This window comes from Lycium ferocissimum, chromosome 12, assembly GCF_029784015.1.
Source record: "Lycium ferocissimum isolate CSIRO_LF1 chromosome 12, AGI_CSIRO_Lferr_CH_V1, whole genome shotgun sequence".
Classification (NCBI taxonomy): Eukaryota; Viridiplantae; Streptophyta; class Magnoliopsida; order Solanales; family Solanaceae; genus Lycium; species Lycium ferocissimum.
Window position 1 is genome coordinate 26,175,744 of NC_081353.1, and position 20,481 is coordinate 26,196,224.

General features: G+C 34.7%; 2 protein-coding genes across 3 annotated transcripts; one reads left to right on the forward strand and one right to left on the reverse strand.

The window, feature by feature from the left end:
• The first annotated feature begins 534 nt into the window (after window positions 1-534).
• LOC132040100 (BRAP2 RING ZnF UBP domain-containing protein 1) lies at window positions 535-7,194 on the forward strand. The gene is made up of 11 exons (XM_059430716.1): window positions 535-846; window positions 3,581-3,689; window positions 3,818-3,932; window positions 4,831-4,928; window positions 5,213-5,319; window positions 5,441-5,690; window positions 5,859-5,912; window positions 6,039-6,182; window positions 6,296-6,360; window positions 6,655-6,709; window positions 6,812-7,194. The coding sequence occupies exons 1-11, from the start codon at window positions 557-559 to the stop codon at window positions 6,965-6,967; spliced, it is 1,443 nt and encodes a 480-aa protein (XP_059286699.1). The 5' UTR covers window positions 535-556; the 3' UTR covers window positions 6,968-7,194.
• Window positions 7,195-8,381: 1,187 nt separating this feature from the next.
• On the reverse strand, window positions 8,382-17,617 carry LOC132041037 (topless-related protein 4-like). Of its 2 annotated transcripts, none has more exons than XM_059431783.1 (26): window positions 17,466-17,617; window positions 16,939-17,027; window positions 15,632-15,811; window positions 15,420-15,533; window positions 15,185-15,343; window positions 14,420-14,606; window positions 14,215-14,341; window positions 13,970-14,079; window positions 13,571-13,739; window positions 13,355-13,464; window positions 13,187-13,256; window positions 13,011-13,084; window positions 12,827-12,922; window positions 12,646-12,741; window positions 12,206-12,333; window positions 11,890-12,124; window positions 11,661-11,813; window positions 11,475-11,564; window positions 11,215-11,361; window positions 10,888-10,998; window positions 10,633-10,812; window positions 10,191-10,319; window positions 9,991-10,086; window positions 9,270-9,458; window positions 9,003-9,169; window positions 8,382-8,918 (listed from the first exon to the last, which is right to left on the reverse strand). In XM_059431783.1, exons 2-26 carry the CDS (start codon window positions 17,016-17,018, stop codon window positions 8,723-8,725), a joined length of 3,393 nt encoding a protein of 1,130 aa, XP_059287766.1. In that variant the 5' UTR covers window positions 17,019-17,027; window positions 17,466-17,617; the 3' UTR covers window positions 8,382-8,722. The 2 variants fall into 2 exon arrangements, with proteins under 2 accessions (XP_059287766.1, XP_059287764.1); XM_059431781.1 differs by having other exon boundaries at window positions 13,970-14,085.
• Between the last annotated feature and the right edge of the window lie 2,864 nt (window positions 17,618-20,481).

Genomic DNA, 20,481 nt, shown 5'->3' on the forward strand with positions numbered 1-20,481 from the left:
ATAGATTCTTGATTACATAAAAAATCACTTATCTAAATAGGAATAAATTTGAAAAAATAATAATTGATTCCTTTTTAATTATGTAAACGACCACTTACTTTGAACCCAAAAAGAAAAAACTAAATGGACACTGCAAACTTTTATTTTGAACCAAAAAACTAAATGCACACTTCATATTAGGGAGTAAAGTAATTTATTTAGTAGGCGTTTGGCCATAGAAATCAAAAACTTTTTCATTTTTTTCTGGAATTTTGGAGTTGGAGTTGCATTTGGCTATAATTTTTGCAAATAGTATTTTTTTTGTTGAAATGTATTTTTCAATAAGGTTTTGATGGTGAAAAAAGCGAAAAACAAGAAAATTCAAATTTCAAATACAATTTCAAGTTGTATTTGAAATTTTCATAGCTAAAAACTAATTTTTGAAAAAGTGAAAAAAATTCTGGAAATAATTTTTATGGCCAAAGTCGGTAGTGATTAAGTCATATGAGAATGGAAGAGTATTTAAACACCAGAACTACCCAAATTCAAAACACCTACTACCCAAAAAAAAACCACCATGTTCACCCTCCAAATCCACACCGTCGACTCACCACAACCTCTTCCGATCACGATCACCGCCTCTTCCTCCGCCGCACACGGCCCAAACCCTAACACCAGCAGCAGTCATCTAAACCTATCGGAACTTAGAGGGATCGCACATCTATTCCGTTACCTTCCCACTTCCAACCCTATTTCCCGAACCACCACTGTCTTCATTGTTGCCGTCCCTAATTACCTATCCACTGATGATTTCCTTCTCTTTTGTGGGACCCATCTTGCCGATTTCTCACATGTCATGTTCCTCAAGTAAGTTACTTCCTCCGTTTTAATTTATCTGATATAGTTTGACTAAACACTGAGTTTAAGAAAGAAAGAAATACTTTCAAAACTTGTGGTCCAAAACAAGTTATAGACATTTGTGTAACCTTAATTCATTTCATTAAAAGGGTCGTTTGGTTGGAAACAAGTTATCCCAGGATAACTTATCCTGGGATTAGTTATTCCACCCTCCCACGGGGATAAAATAACACTATAATTTCGGGATGATTTTATCCCAACCAAACGTGGAATAAACTCATCTTAAATATAATCCTGGGATTATTTATCCTTATCTCTCGTACCAAATGAGCCCTAAGAGTAAAAGGGAAAGTTTTGAGCTAAATTATTTCTAAATATAAAAATGTATCATTCTTTTTTTGATAGACTAAAAAGGATGTTTCACATAAGTTGGGATAGAGGGAGTAATTGTTAGAATTAACTCATTATATTTTTAAAGTTACGAGTTCATATATACTATTTGTTGTATTTTTAGTGAACTTTTACTGTTTTACGTATAAATTTGTACTCCGTTTCCGCGTCGAAAGTATTGGGTTCAGATGGACGCGGTACTGTAATGGTGGATCCATCCCGATATTATGTTCCTCAAGTATATTTGTGATCCATGATTTATATTGTATGGGTTCAACCTTTAGTATTTTTAGAATTAACTCAGTATAGTTTTAAAGTTATGAGTTCATATGTACTACTTCCTATGTTTCAATTTGTTTGTCTTAATTACTATTTGAGTCAAAGAATTTTTTCTTTGGTCATAATTATTTTAAAACTAGTTGCATGAGGCCCAAACTCATGATACAAAAGTAGCAAAATTAATTTGGAAAATATAACCTATGTCACATTATCTATTGCATAATTAAGTCAATCTAGTGAAGCATTAATCATGTCTTGTTGGTAGGTCTTATAACTATTAGAGTTTCTTAGTCATATAATTGAATAAATTTTAAAGAACATTATATGAGGAAGGAAGTTTGGAAGGAGAATTAGAAAATACAAAGAAACACAAGATTTGATATTCATAAGAAGCAAAACTTTAGAGGTTTAAAACAAATAAAGTGTGTGTTCGATATGGAAGAAAACATCTTTTGAAAAATATTTTTCAATTTTCTTATGTTTGGTTTGCCAAAGTTTTTGATAAATGTTTTCTCTATAAAAATAAATTTCTTAAAATTAGTACAATTACTTCCCTAGTGGAAGTAGGAAAATCAAGTTCAAGAAACAACAACAACATACCCAGTATAATCCCACAAGTGGGGTATACCTCTACTTCTCCCAACTCCTGCTATAGCCAACCTCTCACACCTCCCCAATCAAGTTCCACAAGTGGTATTCCACATTCCTTGTATCCTTCCGGCCCTCCAATACACCTCATCTTCATCCCACCCCTGTATCCCGATCCCCATCACCCCCACACCTACCTTCCATAGTACTTGTCTAGTTATGTATACAAATGATTTAAGAATAATATTTGTTGCTTACGTACCAAACACAAGATTTTTAAAATAAATTTTTTTCTTGAATTTTTTTTTTCTTCATACCAAACGCGACCAAAGAGAAGAATATGGCATACTAATTGGTAAGACCTAATAAATGTTATGATTGTGAATGAAAATGCGACTCCAAAGTTGCATAATTTCCCAAAATGTATAATAACAAATAATGTACTCCCTTAGTTTCATTTTACTTCGCCTTTGTTGACATATTGACACTTCCCTTAAGAAGCTATTTATTAGGGGTTTTTAATTATCCTTATTAATTATGCTTTGAAAATAGAAATTCGATTACTATTATTTTATGTAGTTACTTAATGATAACGATAATATTGAGAGAAAATAATAAATCCACATGTCATGATAAGGATAATAAGAATATGTGAGGACTACAAAACTTCATTATTCCCTCTTATTCAATATAGTCAAATAACAAAGGCCCAAGTGGGAATCGTCATAAGAAAATGAATGAGGTCAAAAATGTGGTGAAAAAACAAAAGCCACATGTCGCAGCCTCATAGGATCAAAGAATATGTAAGGACTATAAAACTTCATTATTCCCTATTATATAGTTATAATACCTTCTAAATATTTTGAGTTGTTACTATTGTGACTTATCATACTTTTTATGTAGTTTTTAAATGTGTAAATTTAAATTTTTAAATTGAAGATTTTATGTCCGAATTCACACCTAACATTAGCTAGTTTGACCCTAATACTCCGAATCAAGCCAAAAAAATTGAAACGAAGGGAGTATTTGTTGTAATTTTAGTAATTTCTTACACATAAATTTGTACTACGTGTCAAAGTATTTGGTTCAGATACACGGGTATTGTAATGGTGGATCCGCCCGGAGTTTGAGTCCATATATGCAGTTTGATACGGTTGTATATATAGTTAAGTCTGCGCATTTTCACGAAAAATAGTGGGGTCAACAGGACTAGCTTAAAATCGGTTGTCTTTGTTGTCATTTTAGTAATTTTTTACACATAAATTTGTACTCCGCGTTGAAAATATTGGGTTCAGATGAACCCGGTACTGTAATGGTGGATCCGCCCTGTTGTTTGAGTCCATATATGCAGTTTTATAAGGTTGTATATATAGTTAAGTCTCGTACTTTTGCAGTGAAGTAGTGGATCAGCGAGACTATGCACTTCACTAGCTTAAAATCCTTTGTAAGGTTGTCTGTGTTGAATTTTTTTAATTGAATGTTCCAGGAATGATGGAGTAGAACATAGTTACAGTGTGTTGATCAATCTTGTTGATCAATTGGCTGCTGACGGGTTTTACTGTAGCTTCAATGGCAAAAGGTTTAAGCCTACTGAGGTATCTAAGCCCTTTTTTTTATTATTATGATCATTACAAGTATTAGATTCTAGCATTAGTATTAGAGTTTACGATTACTATTTGATTATGATTATGTTTTTTGGTGAATTGGATGTGTAATTTTTCAGGCTGAGGTTTGTCATATTTACTTTATTCAATCAGTGGAATACGCAGAGTCGTCATATATTGCAAGCACACCTCCTGTTGGTTATACTGAATTGCCAACATGTCCCGTGTGTCTTGGTGAGTAACTTGGCTTTCCTAAATTTCTGTATAAATTGATAAGATTTAGAACAACAACTGCTTCTCAATATCAAAGTAGGTTGAGGTCAGGTTTATGAATCCTCAGTATCCGTTCGACTCTGTTTGGGCGTGATTCATTCAACTACCTAATCCTTTGTCTTTTGGGACAATTAAGGATTCTCTAGAATTAGAGAGTAAATGTCAGTGTCGGACACCTCGACTAATTCCACAACCACGGGTAACTCTATCCACCAAAGCTTGGAATATGGGAAGAGAAGACCTAGTGTTGTTGGTCCCAGCTTGAATTTGAACCTGTGACCTCATCATTCTCATGTCACACATATCCTATCATTTCATACGCCTAAGCAAATTTTAGAGACTTTTGTCGAACACCAAACCTAATGTAAGTGTCCCAATAACAACTAACTTTAGCTCTAGCTAGTTGGTACTATTATGGGTACAACTGATACTTTGCTTCTGTTTGTTATATTTATCGCTAAGTCCTCATAGATTACAATAAATTGTAGGCCTTTTATAATAACTTCCCTTCCTGCGATTTTAGATCTATCTCCTCCCTTTTTAACACCTTCAATCATCACAATGTCGCACTTGTAGACTAGTGCATTTGGAGGTCTATCTAGGACGTAATTAAACTACCGCAAATGACTTTCTCTTACTTTTTTCTTCTATATGCGCTAATTGACCTATTAATATGATTGTTTCTAATTTATCGAATCTTGTATGACCATACATCTATTTTAACATCCGCATTCATACTCATGGTTTCTCTAATTATAAGTTGGAAAAACTTTCCACATAATTTTTTCTACATGTTTACCGACTGTTTTTTCTGCATTTTGACATTGAAAACTTACACAATTCATGTTGGGAATTTCAGAAAGACTGGACCAAGATACAAGCGGAATACAAAGTACACTTTGTGACCATTCATTTCAATGCTCCTGTGTCTCAAAGTGGACCTATTTGGCATGCCAAGTTAGTATGCTTATCTAATTTCTCCCCATTACTCTCATTTACACTGATGAAATTAAGTGCTCTGATCAATATTAAGAAAAAAAAAAAACTATATATGTGTGGCGTTTACCAGATTAGATTTTCTACTTCGTAGTTTCATGCATGCACCTCAGATGATGAGTGGGTGCTTATAGGTGAATTGGAGTGTTTTCGATCGTAAAACTGTCATATGCGCACCTTCAGTTATATTGTTACAATTATACTTTTAATCATTTTTTTTCCCATTTTTGTTTGCCAAATTGTAGGTGTGTCGACTTTGTCAGCAGCAAGATGAGAGGCCTACCTGTTCAGAGTGTGGAACAGTGAAGAATATTTATGTTTGTCTGATTTGTGGTTTCGTAGGTTGTGGAAGGTACGGAATACATATTTTTTTCCTTTTATCTGTCCTATTAGTAAACTTCGTAAGTTGCTATTGTGACTTAATGGTGTTAAAATATCTCTGACCTGCCCTTTTATGACCTTTTTGATCCTAGATATGAGAAAAGGCATGCAATAAAACATTGGAGTGATGCAAAACATCATTATTCACTTGAATTAGAAACCCAACAAATCTGGGACTATGTAGAGGACAAGTATGTCCATCGGTTGAATCAATCGAAAGGTGATAGTAAGTTGGTTAGTGTTAATTCTCGTTGTACCGCACCTGATGGAGAATGTACTACTTGCGGCCATGATGAGGATTCAAGTCTTAGTGGTGCCCTTTTCAGCAGCAAAGTTGATTCGGTATTTTTTTCTTTTCTTGTTTAGCAATAATTTTTGTGATATTCTTGAGGATCAGTCTTAATTGAAAGTTCCTCCTTTTCCAGTCGTCTTCTCTATAAGTTTTTAAAACCTTTATTAACATCTGTCATATCTTGAAGCCAATTAAATTATTGTTTTACCTAAATGTAGATTGTAGATGAGTACAACAATCTTCTTGCTAGTCAGCTGGAGACTCAAAGACAAGTAAGCAAAACATAAACCTACTTTCATTCTGTTGAGGAGTGTTTCGATATTTTCATCTCCGAAGAAGTGTTAGGGGAGTGAAAAGGTCCTTTCTGTTCATTAACAGTTTTGACTTATGTTCCTCAGCATTATGAATCTCTACTAGCTGAGGCAAAAAGCGGAAAGGAGAGTTCAATATCCAGAGCGGTGGAGAAGGCAGTTTTCTCAAATATGAATGACTTGCAGGCTAAGATAGATATGTATACAGAGGAGTCGAAGTCTGTTGCCGAGGTAGGCCCGATTAAGAAAAAAGTTCCAGTGCACAAAATTTATGATCTTTACTGCACCTTATTTCACTTTTGGATAGCTAAATGACTGTTTGAATGATTACTTTTTGTTGTTAGAGGAATCAAATGCTTCTGAAAAAACAAGAGCTTTTGCAGACAAAGTATAGAGAAACAGAAGAAAGGTACATTTATTTTGTCTGGCTTAGTTAAGCTTCACAGTCATTGACACTTGTTAGAGCTCGGAAATATCTGCATTTTTTCGACATTTACCGCTAATTTCGTTTGATACTAGTCAATTTGGTGATTCCCATAGGTCTGCCCAATTGATTTGTACCCGTCTTTTGCTTCACTTCCATGCCTAGAGAGTTATGCATAGTCTTAAACTCTTAATGCTATTGTTGAAAAGGCTTAGTTTTCTCTTTGGAAGCTTTAATCTAATCAATGTGACTAAAGTTTTAAACAATTACCATGCTTAGGGAAAGGTTATTACTCAAGTCGAGGGACGAGAAAATACTGGACCTTGAGGAACAGGTACTCCATTGTATTCCATTGGTATCATCTTCTTGTTCTTCCTTTATTTGTTTTCTCTCCTTCCCATTTAATATAGCTGAGTTTTCTTCTTGACCTTCGTAGATACGGGACTTAAAAGTTTATGTGGAAGCCCAGAGAAAACTTTCAAACATGGGAATTTCAGATGGGAAAGGAGGGACAGTTCTAGCTGTTGAACCCAACAAGCAATCTTCCAGCAATTCTCAAAGACGAAAAAAGCAAGGTCGAAAACGGAACTAGTAGCAATGGTTTGTTCTCTGCTCCTGTATTATATCAGTTTTGAGCAAAAAGCCTTGACAGTTTGTAAATTCATGAAGTTGGGCAGTCTAATGAATTCTTCTTCGAGACAGGTTTTATACTATCTAACAGTTTCTTGTCATTTCAACCAGAAAAGCAAAGCTTTGTAGAATCACTCAAGTATATTTATGCGAAATATTCATAATAATTAAGATTTAAGAAGATTGGCATATTGTGGATGAAGGTAGGAACTGTTACATATGACATGACCATAGAGGTTGGTTCTTCAAAGATGGGGTTAAGTGCACCAGTAGATACTTTTAAGGATGCCGTTTAGCATAACTAACATTTGCAATAAATTTAAAATGCAACCACAAGTTAGAAAAAGCCATTGTACTGAAGTTCGAACTGCAAATTTGTGATAACCATGAAAAGAAATAGCAGCGTAACTGCTACAATTTGAATACATTATAAACTGTTGATGGGTTATTTCTATTCGAAGATGTGGGATGAACATATAGAACTAGTATTATGGAGAATATAAACTCTTCCTAATAGTTCTACTATGCAAAAAAATATTTTGCGTAATGAACTGGATAGATAGGAGATCAAAACGTGAGGCTGACAATTCCCGCAGGCAAATGAATATTTAAAATTTCATGAAAGACGAGTTGGGATGGTAACGTGACTAAAGAGTTTGCAAGACATTGCCAATGAGATTAGCAAAGTAGAGAAAGCGATCGGATCTATTCTTCATCACACAGTTGGAACAAAACAAAAATAGTGAATGCAACGCTATTGAAATATTGGTACAAGTAGCTGCGATTTGACAAATATACATCGAAATCTACAATCTACTTAATATAATGCAGATTTATAGTACTAGTATAGATGGAATTAACCTTTGATCTGGAATCAAAGAAAGATAATAAATGGCTCTTATGGTGTGACTTGAGTTTCAACAACTTCAACTAGATCATGTCACAACAACATCAAGTTACTCTAGAGTCATCTCTTTTTTTTTCGTTCTTATATTTGTAAACAGGAAACTTTGTTCTTATATTTGTAACAGGAAACTTTTTTCTTGGCTTTAATATTATTTCACTATTTCAGAGCATTATCATTTGTGATACCATCATAGAGTTATTAACTCTGTGATGATCATAGTTAAATTATTTTAGCTAGTTCTTATTTTGCACACTTGTTAGAGAGGGTTATTCCCTCAATAACAGAGAATAGAATAGTTGCAAAAACATTTGGAGAAAATGAAACAGTAAATTAAACATCTATTGGAGACAAATACATTAAAACGATTCAAAGCTTTTTCCTTTCTCCTTTCTGTAATATAAAAAGATACATGTTTCAAAACACATGCTTATACCATTCAAGTTTTTACTTCACATTCTCCACTCTGTTGGATCCCTACCTGATATCCTGTTCCTAAACATCGTACCTTCAGAACCAACTTTGAGATATTCAGCCAAAAAGAACGAAACAATTTTGGAAATCGTCGTTCTTTAGTAAAGCTAAAAAGAACCATGGACCAAGGCAATTTGTTCACCACCAACTAACACTATGATCTCCAGATTACTGATGCAAAAACAACCTCTACTAAATTTACACGTCCACAAATTTAACATTATCGGTGAACTGATGTAACCCCTACTAAACAACCTCTACATAATCTAAATTCAGATTTCTACAACTACACTGGCTAATCTAGAAACTTCTCCTGCCAGCATGTGCCCGACGAGGTAACTACCTCTGGTGTTGATCTGAATTTGCAGCACCTGAAGTGCTTGGTCCAGCACCATTTTCAGCCGGAGGCAACGTTCCCCATTTGCCTTCAGCCTCAAGCGGCTCAAGTACAACTACAGCACCATCATTTAGTCCCAATGCGAACTGATTCGAATCAGATGGATGTGCGGCGATAACAAGTGGATGCACCCTCGAACTGCCAAAACAAAAATAACCAATCGAAAATGAGAAAAACACTCAACAAAGAAAAGAGTAAATAATTGCAGCAGTGTCCACTCACCTTGGATTGGCAGGAAGGTAGGAAGTAGGATTGATCCGACATCTCCATCGCAGTGTAGAAGCACTGAGAACACCTACACTTGCATCTTCAAAACTAACAAATATAGACTGGCTATCACAAGAGTATGTTGCATGTGTAATTGGCCCACTTGCTTCTCTAGGGACCCACTGTTCAAGGGGGAAAATTCAATGTCAAGACTGAAACTGGGCGGAATAACAAAAAGGAAACCCACAGTAAAGGAAATTGAAGTAATAAGGGAAACCGCACCTGCTTGAGGCACTCGAGTTTAGGAGCTTCAAATATGGCTATCTGTGTTTCATGGACTACCAACAATTGTGTCTGATCCTGGTGAAATTGTACACGAGTATCTGCTTGAGGAGCAGCTGCACGCCCAGCAGGAATCTGCAAGTATTTGTTTGTTTGCTTCTCCCATCCATCACTGGTCCAAACACATAGCTGTACAAACAGGGGTACACAAGCTCTTATAAGGAAAAGATTTGTAAAAGATTATAATGTGATTGTGGTGAAGTAGTCCGGTTTACCAAAACAAGCTCTTCCTTCGTTGCAGGACATAGATTATTAGATTAAAATAAATAAAATTGCCTCTCTAACAGTTTATACTTTATATAGGGTCATTCAACATGGTATAAGAACATGCTGAGGTCCTAGGTTCAAAACTCACCGGCACCCATCAACAAAAATACATCCATGTGCTTGGTCCGGAAAAAAGGATCAAACTCTGATGAGGTGTGTTGCATACATAAAATAAATATATAATTGGGTGTTCTCTTCAACAACTTAAGTTTTAGACAAGGTAGTCACACTATCCAACACTTCCCCAGTAGTCACACTATTCAACACTTCCCTATCTCAATCAGAACTCAACTAACCTCCAAAAAAGTTCCATGCTCATTTTCCCAGAATGAGCGCAGAATATATAAAATTGGTTTTTTCCAACCATAAGTACATCTGTATCAAAATAATTTACCTGAGAATCAGCTCCTGCAGATATAAGCACGTTCAGAGAATTCGAAAAAGCAAGCCCAGTTATTCTTTTCTGATGTCCTTTGAGCTTTGTCTTTACCTACACAATTGGATCATACGTAATGTCAACGGATTTCAACTAAATAGTGAATTAGTACTATTCCGAAAATCACAAAATGAAACAAATCTCTGAAAATGTTCAACCTCGTCAACTCGGACATTATATATCTGAATGGAGGAATCATCCATGCCTATGGCAATAACATTATTATCTTGAGGATGAAATGCCAAAAAGGTTGCTGCAGGTGAAGGGGGCATAAATGTTGTCATAGTCTGCATTTGCAACAGAAACAATATAGAGGTTAAGTGAAAAGCAAAATAAAGTAAGATAATAAAACAAAAAAAGATAAGAAGAAGGGTTAAATCAGAAAAAGAAAATACTTGAAGAAGATTCATTTCATCCCTAGAATGGAACTAAGATAACTTCATGCAATTAATTCCTGATTTATAGCTTCTTAGCTAGACTGCTAGGCTAAAGCTAGAGTGCAAGTTGCTCAAAGTTCCTTTTTCTTATCCCATATGCAACCAAATTACCCCTATAACCAAAACGAGTAAAAAAGAGAAAAAGAAAGGTGTGGCATTTTACCTTAAAAGTCATCATATTAAACAATGATATTTTCCCTCCAGAAGCTGACATGACGTAGGAGTCATTCTTTGAGAGTGCAAAACACGGAACAGTATCTTCAGGATTTGAGTCATTAGTATCATTTGTCATCAGGGTCCCGTTTGAAGGTTGCCATAGTTGTGGGACAACACTTGCATTCGCCTACAAGAGAATTGCACAATGAGCTCTAATGATAGATATTTGCAAAAGAGAGTTAAAGTCGTAACAAAACAATACCTTCCCTGTTGGGTTTCGCTCATTTCTGGGCCATTTCCAAAGTTTGTGCACAGCATTGGCAGCTAACGCCAATATAGCCAATCCAGAATTTGTATATATCAATCTTGTAACCTGAAATATCCAAAAAAGGAAGCTTGAAATTTTTAGAAAAAGCACTAATCTTTTTCAGCTTAAATGGTAAATGACATTCATCGCCAAAATTTGGGTGTAGTACGAAGCTTCCAGAAATTGTTAGGCATGGATGGCTAATAAATTCCATAAATCATAAAGAAATTGTTAAAGAGGCAAAAACTTTGGTCTTGGTTTTATTTAAGCAATAACACATACCCTCGATGCTGTTAAATTGTCTGGAAGCTTCAAGGATCTGCACTGTGATGGTTCATTAATTTCAGTCGGTTTCCAGATTCTAGATTTATCAAGAGGCTCTTCTGCAGCTCTTGGCCTTGCATCAACTAAATTGCGATTTTCACCATTCTAGCAAGAAGATAAAATAAAGGGTCTGATCAATAAATGGTCACAAGTCCCAAAAGATAAAAGTATGAACTGCACCAAGAAAGACTCCATTTAATAATTCAAGAGTCACCAACCATGGATACCATTGGCACTACTCGATCTACAAAGCTTGTGGCAACAGAGGTGCTAGGAGGCCCAAAACTTCCCAATGTCGGGGGCTGGGGCTGCATACATGTAAAGATTTTATTGACAGCCTAACACTTCACAGTAATATTTTCAACATTAAAAAACAAGGAAAAGAAATGCATCAATCCATCTACCTTCACCACAGAAGCAGACGCTACTCTAGTAGCATTTTCCATGGATCTTAAAAGCCTAACACCGTCTGTATTTGCTAAGATTTTTATCCCATTGTCACTCGTCGAAACAGCCAACAACATTCCTTCCTTGTTAAATCGGAGGCAAGGAGAAGCCTGGATATGTGGTAAAAAATTGTCTAAGTAAAAAGACATGGTTGGGATGTTAAAGAATTGGTCGACTGGCATTTACCGGTAAGCCACCGTCAGCATCAGTAGTTGTCAGCATGTTGATATTGTCCATTTCCCAAAATTTTATTGTGAATTCATCACCAGCAGCCAAAAATCTGTTCTTAGTAGTGTCAAATTGCACTATCCCACCTGCACGCTTCCCCAGACCAATAAACGTACGCTTTACAGCTCCTTCGCTTTCATTCCATTCAACAAGATATGACTCTCCTTCTTTGTTAGTCCCACATGAGAATAACCTGCAAGCCAATATTTCATGATTCCCACAAACTTTAAAATCGCATCATGCACAGTTGTGGAAGTCATTTTGATATGCAAACCTTGTTCCATCAGCACTATAAGCCATTGTGGTTGATGAATGACCTGGTGCATCATAGTCAACTCTTGAACCCATGTTATCGTATAACCATGCCTTTATTTTCCCATCAATTGCAGTTGAGAAGATAAACTGGGGAAAAAAATAAGGAGTAGAAGACCCAAAAGAGTTAAACATCAATGCCAAATCTAATATGTAGTTGAATTTTCCAAGTAAATTAGATCTTCACAGCAAAGGAGTAACGGTTTTGAATTCATGCTTGCTGAGCTGCCTCATATTTTTTATTACTTGTTAATGCACTTGTGCATATCAGTATATCACAACACCAGAAAATTCATTCCTTCATATCATATACGAAGGAAGAACTAGTGCCAGAGAGTGAGGAAAAAACATCTCACGAGTTAACAATCAATTTTCTGATAAATCAAAAGAAGCATGGTTAACCTGAATATTTTCTTTGTGATGTGGACATATTGAATAGACTGGTGCCTCATGGCCCTCAAAAGTATATTGCTTAGCCCCTGACACCGCATCCCACACCTGTGAACGAGAAATACATTGATCAATACAGTGCTCATAACCAGTCAACAGAAAAAGGTGAGTCAAAGCGCAAAACATATCAAACCTTAATAAGCCTGTCATCCCCACAGGTAACAATACAAATCTGTTTGTTAGGGAAGGAAAAGGCAAGATCATTGACACTTCCTGAATGAGCCTCAATCTGCACATAAAGCCCAGTCAAGGTCCGTATTCATTGAGAAGAAGAAAGTAAGAGGTTAAAATTCGAAAGGATTACAAAAAGCACATACCTCAAGGTGGTTTCTAAGATCATCGCCACCATGATAGGAGTAGATGTGCACAATGTGCTTTGAGTATGCAACACCTAAAGAAGAATCAACAGAAGGCAAAAAGACAGTTTAGGCGGATCTTTGCAATTCGGTCAAATTTTTTTAGCTTTCTGAAGTATCAGTTCAGGCTGACATACCAAAAAAAGTGCCATCAGGACTCCACATTACACGATTAACTGATGCAGAGTATTCACTTGTCATAGATGCCTGGTTGTTATTCAGATTATTAATTGGTAAATCAGACTTATAAACCATCCATACATGAAAAACAAATGTGAACACAATCAACAAAGTTTCACACATACCTGTAAAGCCACTGAACATTGCCCAAGATCCCAAACCTTGAAACTTCTGTGAGCAACCCTCTCCCTACCACCCAACTCCCAAATCATAATCTCTCCTGTGGCAGTACCAACTGAAAATGAAGAACCATCAGTAGCGACCCAAATCAAATGTACAATTGGTGTAACATAAAAATAAAATGAATTAAAAAAAATAGATTTCACCGTGTTAAGACTAACCAAGAAGCAAAATCTGCTGTACCGGATGGAAATCCATACTCTTGACTGCTGAACCCTGACTTAGAGTCATGAAAAGAGCCTTGGGCAAATCATCTGATGAGTATGAACTTTGTGCATGGCTTTGTCCGGTGAATCCACCAGGCAAAATATTGATATTCATATTATTTACCTGTAATCAAACTGAATAGAATCAATGTTTCTCTTAAAAAACGAAATCATCAAATACACAAAGAACTACCAACTCAAATGTTCATGTGTAGTATAATAAGCAACATCGTCATAAAGCAACAAAAAACAGATCCCTAAAATATGAGCAGATTTGCAAGCCACAGTTTCTAATGTCACAGCTAGGTTAAATACATGCTAATGTGTAAGCAACTCATGATAATGATGCCATACTTCATCTGATACGCCAAAAGGTCTTGATCTCTTTAACATGTGCTCTGACTCAGCTGTTTGATAGTCTACTGTTGGGTTATTTGTAGGAGTCCTCGGACGCTTTAGCATAGCTGCTGCTAAATAATTAGAGAATCAGTATCTCAGATTTGCAAATACACTCCACTATATTTGTCAATGAATCAGTAGTCGAACTAGTATTGATGAACCTCACTAGAATCTTTCAAAGCTGTGCTATACGTAAATACCTGCTGCATTATTTGGAGCGGTAAAACCTATTGGTCCAGCAGAAGCAGAAGGATGAGCGACTTGGGAAGGATTAGTCATCCACCCAGCAAGAGCATTTGGCATAGGAGCAGGTGCTTGCTGAAAAGGCTGAAGGGAAAAAAAAAATCAATCTCCCATCAGTCATGATTTACAAATGAAATTTAGCTAGTTTGCTTTTCTACTTACATTTACACCATGAGGACCCAGAGGTTGAAAAACCCCGGACTTAACAGCTCCCATGAGTGGATGAGTTACAGGGGATGGAGCCCGGGCACCATTTGGCTGTGACTGACCGCATGAATGGTCCACAAATAAAGTCTTTATGTCAGGATTTTGCTTCGGACTCTTACAAAGCTGATGCTGCCAGTTCAAACTACAAGAATACAGGGCACCTACGTGTAAGCCAACTACACTATAAAAGATGATGAAAAACAAGAACCAAGGGTGTGTTCGGTATGAAGGAAAACAATTTCCAGGAAAATAAGTTGGTTTCTTACTGATTTTCTTGTGTTCGCTACGTAAGCAAAAAAGTATTATCCGAAAAGCATTTGTGTGTAATCTAGATAAATACTATGGGAGGTGGGGATGGGTAGGGATGTGGGGTGGTGGGGATGGGTCATACGGGGGTGGGGGTGAAGATGAGGTGCATTATAGGGTGGGGAGGACAAAATCAATGTGGAATGTCACTTGTAGAAGTTGCTTCCACTAGGGAAGTCATTTTCCTCATTTTTAAGGAACTTGTTTTTCTAGAGAGAATATTTTCCAAAAATTTTGACCAACCGAACATGAGAAAATTGGATAAATGTTTTCCTCCATACCGGACACACAGAAAATGTTTTCCAAAAATTTTGACCAACCGAACATGGGTTAATTGGAAATATGTTTCCCTCCATACCGAACACACCCCAAAACTGAATACTAGTAGAAGTCTAATGTTCTCTAGAAATAAACCTCTGGTTGATTAATGTCCGCAGTCTCGCGTTCTTCAAGCTGGGAAAGGTCAGCTTATCACGAAACAAGGGATTTGCTTCTATCAGTTTTTTGAGTTCCAGAAGCATTATACTCCTAGCAGACTTGGTATCTCCATATTTAGATAACTGCTCGTTATCCCTGAAAGTTATGGCAGACAACTTGAGAACCATTTCAAAATTGATAAAGAAAGCATTTAGGATAGCAATTCCGTTACCTAAAGTTGTCAAGAGTCAAAAGTTGTGTTATTTCTTTGAAAAGGTCTTCATTAAACGCTGAAAACACCTTCAAGTCCTTAACTAGGATATCAACAGCTTTAGGACGGTCGTTCCTACAAGAAAAATAAAAACAAAAATCACATAAAACTATCAGACATTTCAAAATTATCAAACACATAACAAGCATCAAGAAATAGAAAATAAGACCCACTTATCCAGGGCTTCTAGATACTTTTGCTTTCGGATCTCGAAGAAAATTTTCATGGAGTATCGATTATCATCAACCTTGGTGAACCCAGATAAGTACTTCTCCACTTCATCCCATTCTCCAGCTGCCACCATTTCATCAAAATGCCTCATGTTAAAGTAAAACCCGGATTCTTGCTCCAATCTTCAGCACCAGAAAACAGAAAAAATTAATAAGATCACTTTACCACCAAACAAAACCACAACAACCACCATAATTACAACCACAAATTCTTCTCCTTTAATAATTAGGTCAAAAATGGTACATATAAAGACAAAAAGAAAACCTCAAATTCACAAACATAATTAATAACAAAACTAATGAATTCAGCCAATTTCTCACTCAACCCACATTTTCACAACACTTTAGTCCCAACAACAACAACAACATACCCAGCATAATCTCACAAAGTGGGGTCTGGGGAAGGTAAAGTGTGCGTAGACCTTACCCCTACCTCATAGAGATAAAGAGGTTGTTTCCTATAGACCCTCGGCTGAAGTAAAGCATTTCACATCAGTTTTGAAAAAGGGACTCCGGAAATGAAAGCAGTAACGAAGACCATAATTTCATTTCATTTAATTGGGTCAAAAATGGTATATATAAGACAAAAAAAGAAAACTTCAAATTCACAAACATAATTAATAACAAAACCAATCAATTCAACTAATTTCTCACTCAACAATTTCACAACACTCTAGATTGATGTTGCTCGGACTCTTCGAGAATATCGACAGGTACGCGTCTTGGATTCTCTAAAGTAGTGCATTCTTGTAGAATCCGACACGGGTGCGGCAGCATTTTTGGAAAGTCCGAGCAACATAGCTTTTGATCACCAAACCAACAAATAAATAAAACATCTCAGACAATTTTTCTTGCACATTTTATAGCAGCCACCAAATAAACAAAATTGAAAAAAAATAATCCAAATTAATTGTCTTCACATAACTAATAACAAAAACCAATCAATCCAGCTAATTTCTCACTCAACCAACAATTTCACAACACTTCAGATCTATGTTGCTCAAACTCCTCGAAAATATCGACACGTACACGTCAGATTCTCCAAAAGTAGTGCATTCTTAAATAATCCGACAGGTGCGCGACATCATTTTTTGGAGAGTCCGAGCAACATATCTAGCTTTTGATCCCCAAACCAACAAATAAATAAAACATCCCACACAATTTTTCTATCTTGCACATTTTATAACACACAAATAGACACAATTAATTAAAAAAAAAGCCATAAAAGGGAAAAAAGAACAAAACCCTACTTGTGAACAGCATCTTTGAATTTCTCCTCATCAAGAAACTGAAGTATCAAAAACACAAGCTCTCTACTCAGAGAAGACATCTCACTCACCTGCACAAAAAACATAAATCAAGAATTCAACTTCACCCCCATCAAAATTAAACCAATTCCAAATTCACCCCACAAAAAAAAAAAAAAAAAAAAAAAAAATCAAAACTTCACCAAAATCAACTTCAACCCACAAAAATTAACCCAATTCCAAATTCCCCCCTACAAAAATCCCCTAAAAAAAAATTCAAAAATCCACCAAATTCCACTTCAACCCACAAAAATTAAACCAATTCCAAATTCACCCCCATAAGAAAAAACCCAAAAAAAAAAAAAAAAAAAAAATCAACCAAAAAAAAAAATCTATTTTTTATTTCATAGATCAACAAAAACCACCAAAATTCTTCAAAATTAAACTCACCAAAATCCCTAACATGCACATCTAGATACAACACATATATATATACACATACATATAGAAAAAGAATCATATAAACATACCTTGAATGAATGAGTGAGATAAGAGTTTTAAAAAAAAAAACAGATCGAAGGGTTTTTTGTTTATATATAGAGAGAGAGAAAAACAAGAGAGAGAAACAAAAGTACTTTTTTTTTCTTTTCTTTTTCTCTTTTTTTTTTTTGTTATGAAAGAGAAAGAAAGAAAGAGAGACCATGTGTGAGTAGGGCTAGGTGGGGAAGAGACATATAAATAGGAGAAAAAGTGTGATAAGAGCACTTAAATTCCGGAAAATAAAGTGATAAGTAGACGTACTTATCAGTGTTTATGAGTGATAAGTACAAGGACTTATTGGGTTTTAAGGATAAGTGAGTTGACTTATAGACTTGTTTATTACGTCTCTTATAAATGCGGGGATATCGAAGAGGAGTTACTAATGTGAGATAGGGGAATGATTCGGTGTTGAAGACCTCATTGTGGGTTGTCAATGGACTCGCACAGTTTTTGTAATACGACCAAATTTTTTTTTTTTTTTTCTTTCCAAATAATTTTGATGTTTGATCGAAAAATTATATTTTTTCTCAAATTTATGTAATATTGTTTCCTTTTTAGTCAGTACAAAAACAATGAAGTTTTTTTGATATTTAGGTTACTTTCTCTTGTATTAAGAAACCATAAATAGAATGACAATTTTACTATATTATTTCTAATTAAAGCCTACTTTAAGAGTGCAACCACTAAGAATTTCTTGAATTTTCTTGATTGATAATAATAATAATAATAATAATAATAATAGGTATGAAGTGGTAAATTATCTCTGGACATGTAAAATTAGACAACTATTTTTAGTATACAGGACAAGTAAAAATGGACGGGGGGTAATTTATAGCCACATGAATATTTTCGCATATTTTATACCATAACTTTTAAGTCTTTCTTTCATTCTTAAATTTTGTGTTCAGTCAAACACTTTTACTTAAATTGGGACGGAGTAATATTGTAAAAAATATTTAGTATAAATCGATAATAATGTAAGCTAATCGAATAATATGCAATGATATGGCGATAAGAATTAAAACAGTTAAAGAAGAATAATAACTTTTCGTCCAAATGTGAGAAACGTCATTTTCTCTTTATTTGGTAGAAAATTTCTTTGGAACCGACTAGGAAATAACTTATTTTGCAAAAAAGAAAAATCTAGTCATACAAAATACTTTTAGCTTCTCTTTTTCCAAATATAGTCTCGTTAATTACTAGGCATTTGATACACCCCTTTATGGCCTGAATAATTAGTCTCCGAAGTTCACTTTTTGACGTCTCTACTAAAAAAGATTTAATTCTTAAGACTTGAATTTGAAATTTATGAGTCTCTCTTTTTTCTTCTCTTTTTCTTTAATTATTCGTCAGAATTTTAGTTCCTGCTTTAATATTCGACTAATCTGAATTCATGTTGGAATATTTTTACGTTTGAAAGTAAACCGCTTCCTATTAAAAATGACGTCATCTCAAGACTTGAATCTGAAATCTTTAATCAATGATTTAAGAATACTTATCCTCTTGTTCAATTTATGTTGATCTTATTGATGAGCAGATGGTGAATATTATTGAAGAGAAAAAAGATATGTTTGATATGAAATAGCATTCAATTTTGCAACCCTATTCTGGAAAAAAGAAACAGCAAATTTTATTGTTATTTGACACGACGCACGATCATGACTGTTTTAGATAGGGACATTAAAATTATTATATTGAACAAATTTTGTTTTTTTATTTCTTTTGATTGAACAAAATTAGTAAATGCTTTTTCCTAAATAATCCTTTCGGAAAAATGGATTTATTATATGTGCGTTTGAAGTTGGAACATTTATTGCATACTGATAACAAGACGTAATTATTTTTTTGAGGAAAATATAACTTAATTATGAGATACTAAAAGAAATCTCATACCATTGATTACGAAGATCCATTTATGGCAGTACACCTAAGAGATGACAAATCTGATATAAATTTAGGGGCCCTAAATTTAAATAAAGTTCTGAGATTTATGTAATCTAATATAAATGTAATAACAGCTCTACATTCCTAGAAAGAAGAGATCTAGGAGGAGATTAGCTTGCAATTGAAATACTTTTTGCATTTCCATTTCCCATTAATTTTCTTGCTATTTTGGATTTGAAAAAGAAAATAGGAACATCGTAAAAGCAACAAAAAAAAAAAAAATTACTTACTTGATAAAGCAACACGAGATCATCGGGGATTAAACTTCATTAGTCTAAAATTGTAACTGATGCTACTGCATTTTTTAATTATTTGAGACCGTTTATGCATTAATGCAGTAAAATCGTTTACTGTCAAAAAGAAAAGATTAAACTTCATTAGTCTAAGATGCTGTAAATTAATAAAAATTTATGTGCGCTTAGTGTTACGTCAAATTTATTAGTTTAACATGTAAAATTCTAAATTAAGTTGTTAATTTCTATTAATTAACTAAGATTTAGGGATGACAATATTTATGAAAATATTTGTTATATATTTATTGGGCTGGTGCAAATATCGAGTGTGAATACGATTTTTCTAAGATAAAACTTCATCGAAAAAGGGAAAAAGAATCTAGATTTGAAGATTGACTCTTTTCCTATCACGGATTGTGAAAAAATTTCATTTAGCTGCAATAATAAATTTTGACTTCAATTACTTGTCATGTTGAAAATTGGAACATTTTTTCATAATTTTATTTGGACCTTAATTTATTGAAATAACTTTGAGGGTTGGTCAAATCAATTAACAAGCGCATTTTGATTTATCTAGCATTTGATAAATCCTAAAAGTGTTTATAAGCCAAAAACATAAGTTGATATTCTAATTTATTGGTTATGGCTTTTCACCTTTAAGCAAACATTTTAGGCGAAATGCATATACGACTCCTTAAATTTGATTTCACTTTTGGTTTTTTAATACTTCGATTAAGGCTTGTGGCTGTTGAACACTTCAACCTCAACGAAAGTGTATCTATTGAACTCACATATTGATGTGGCTACATAATTGTTCAGTACTGTCCTA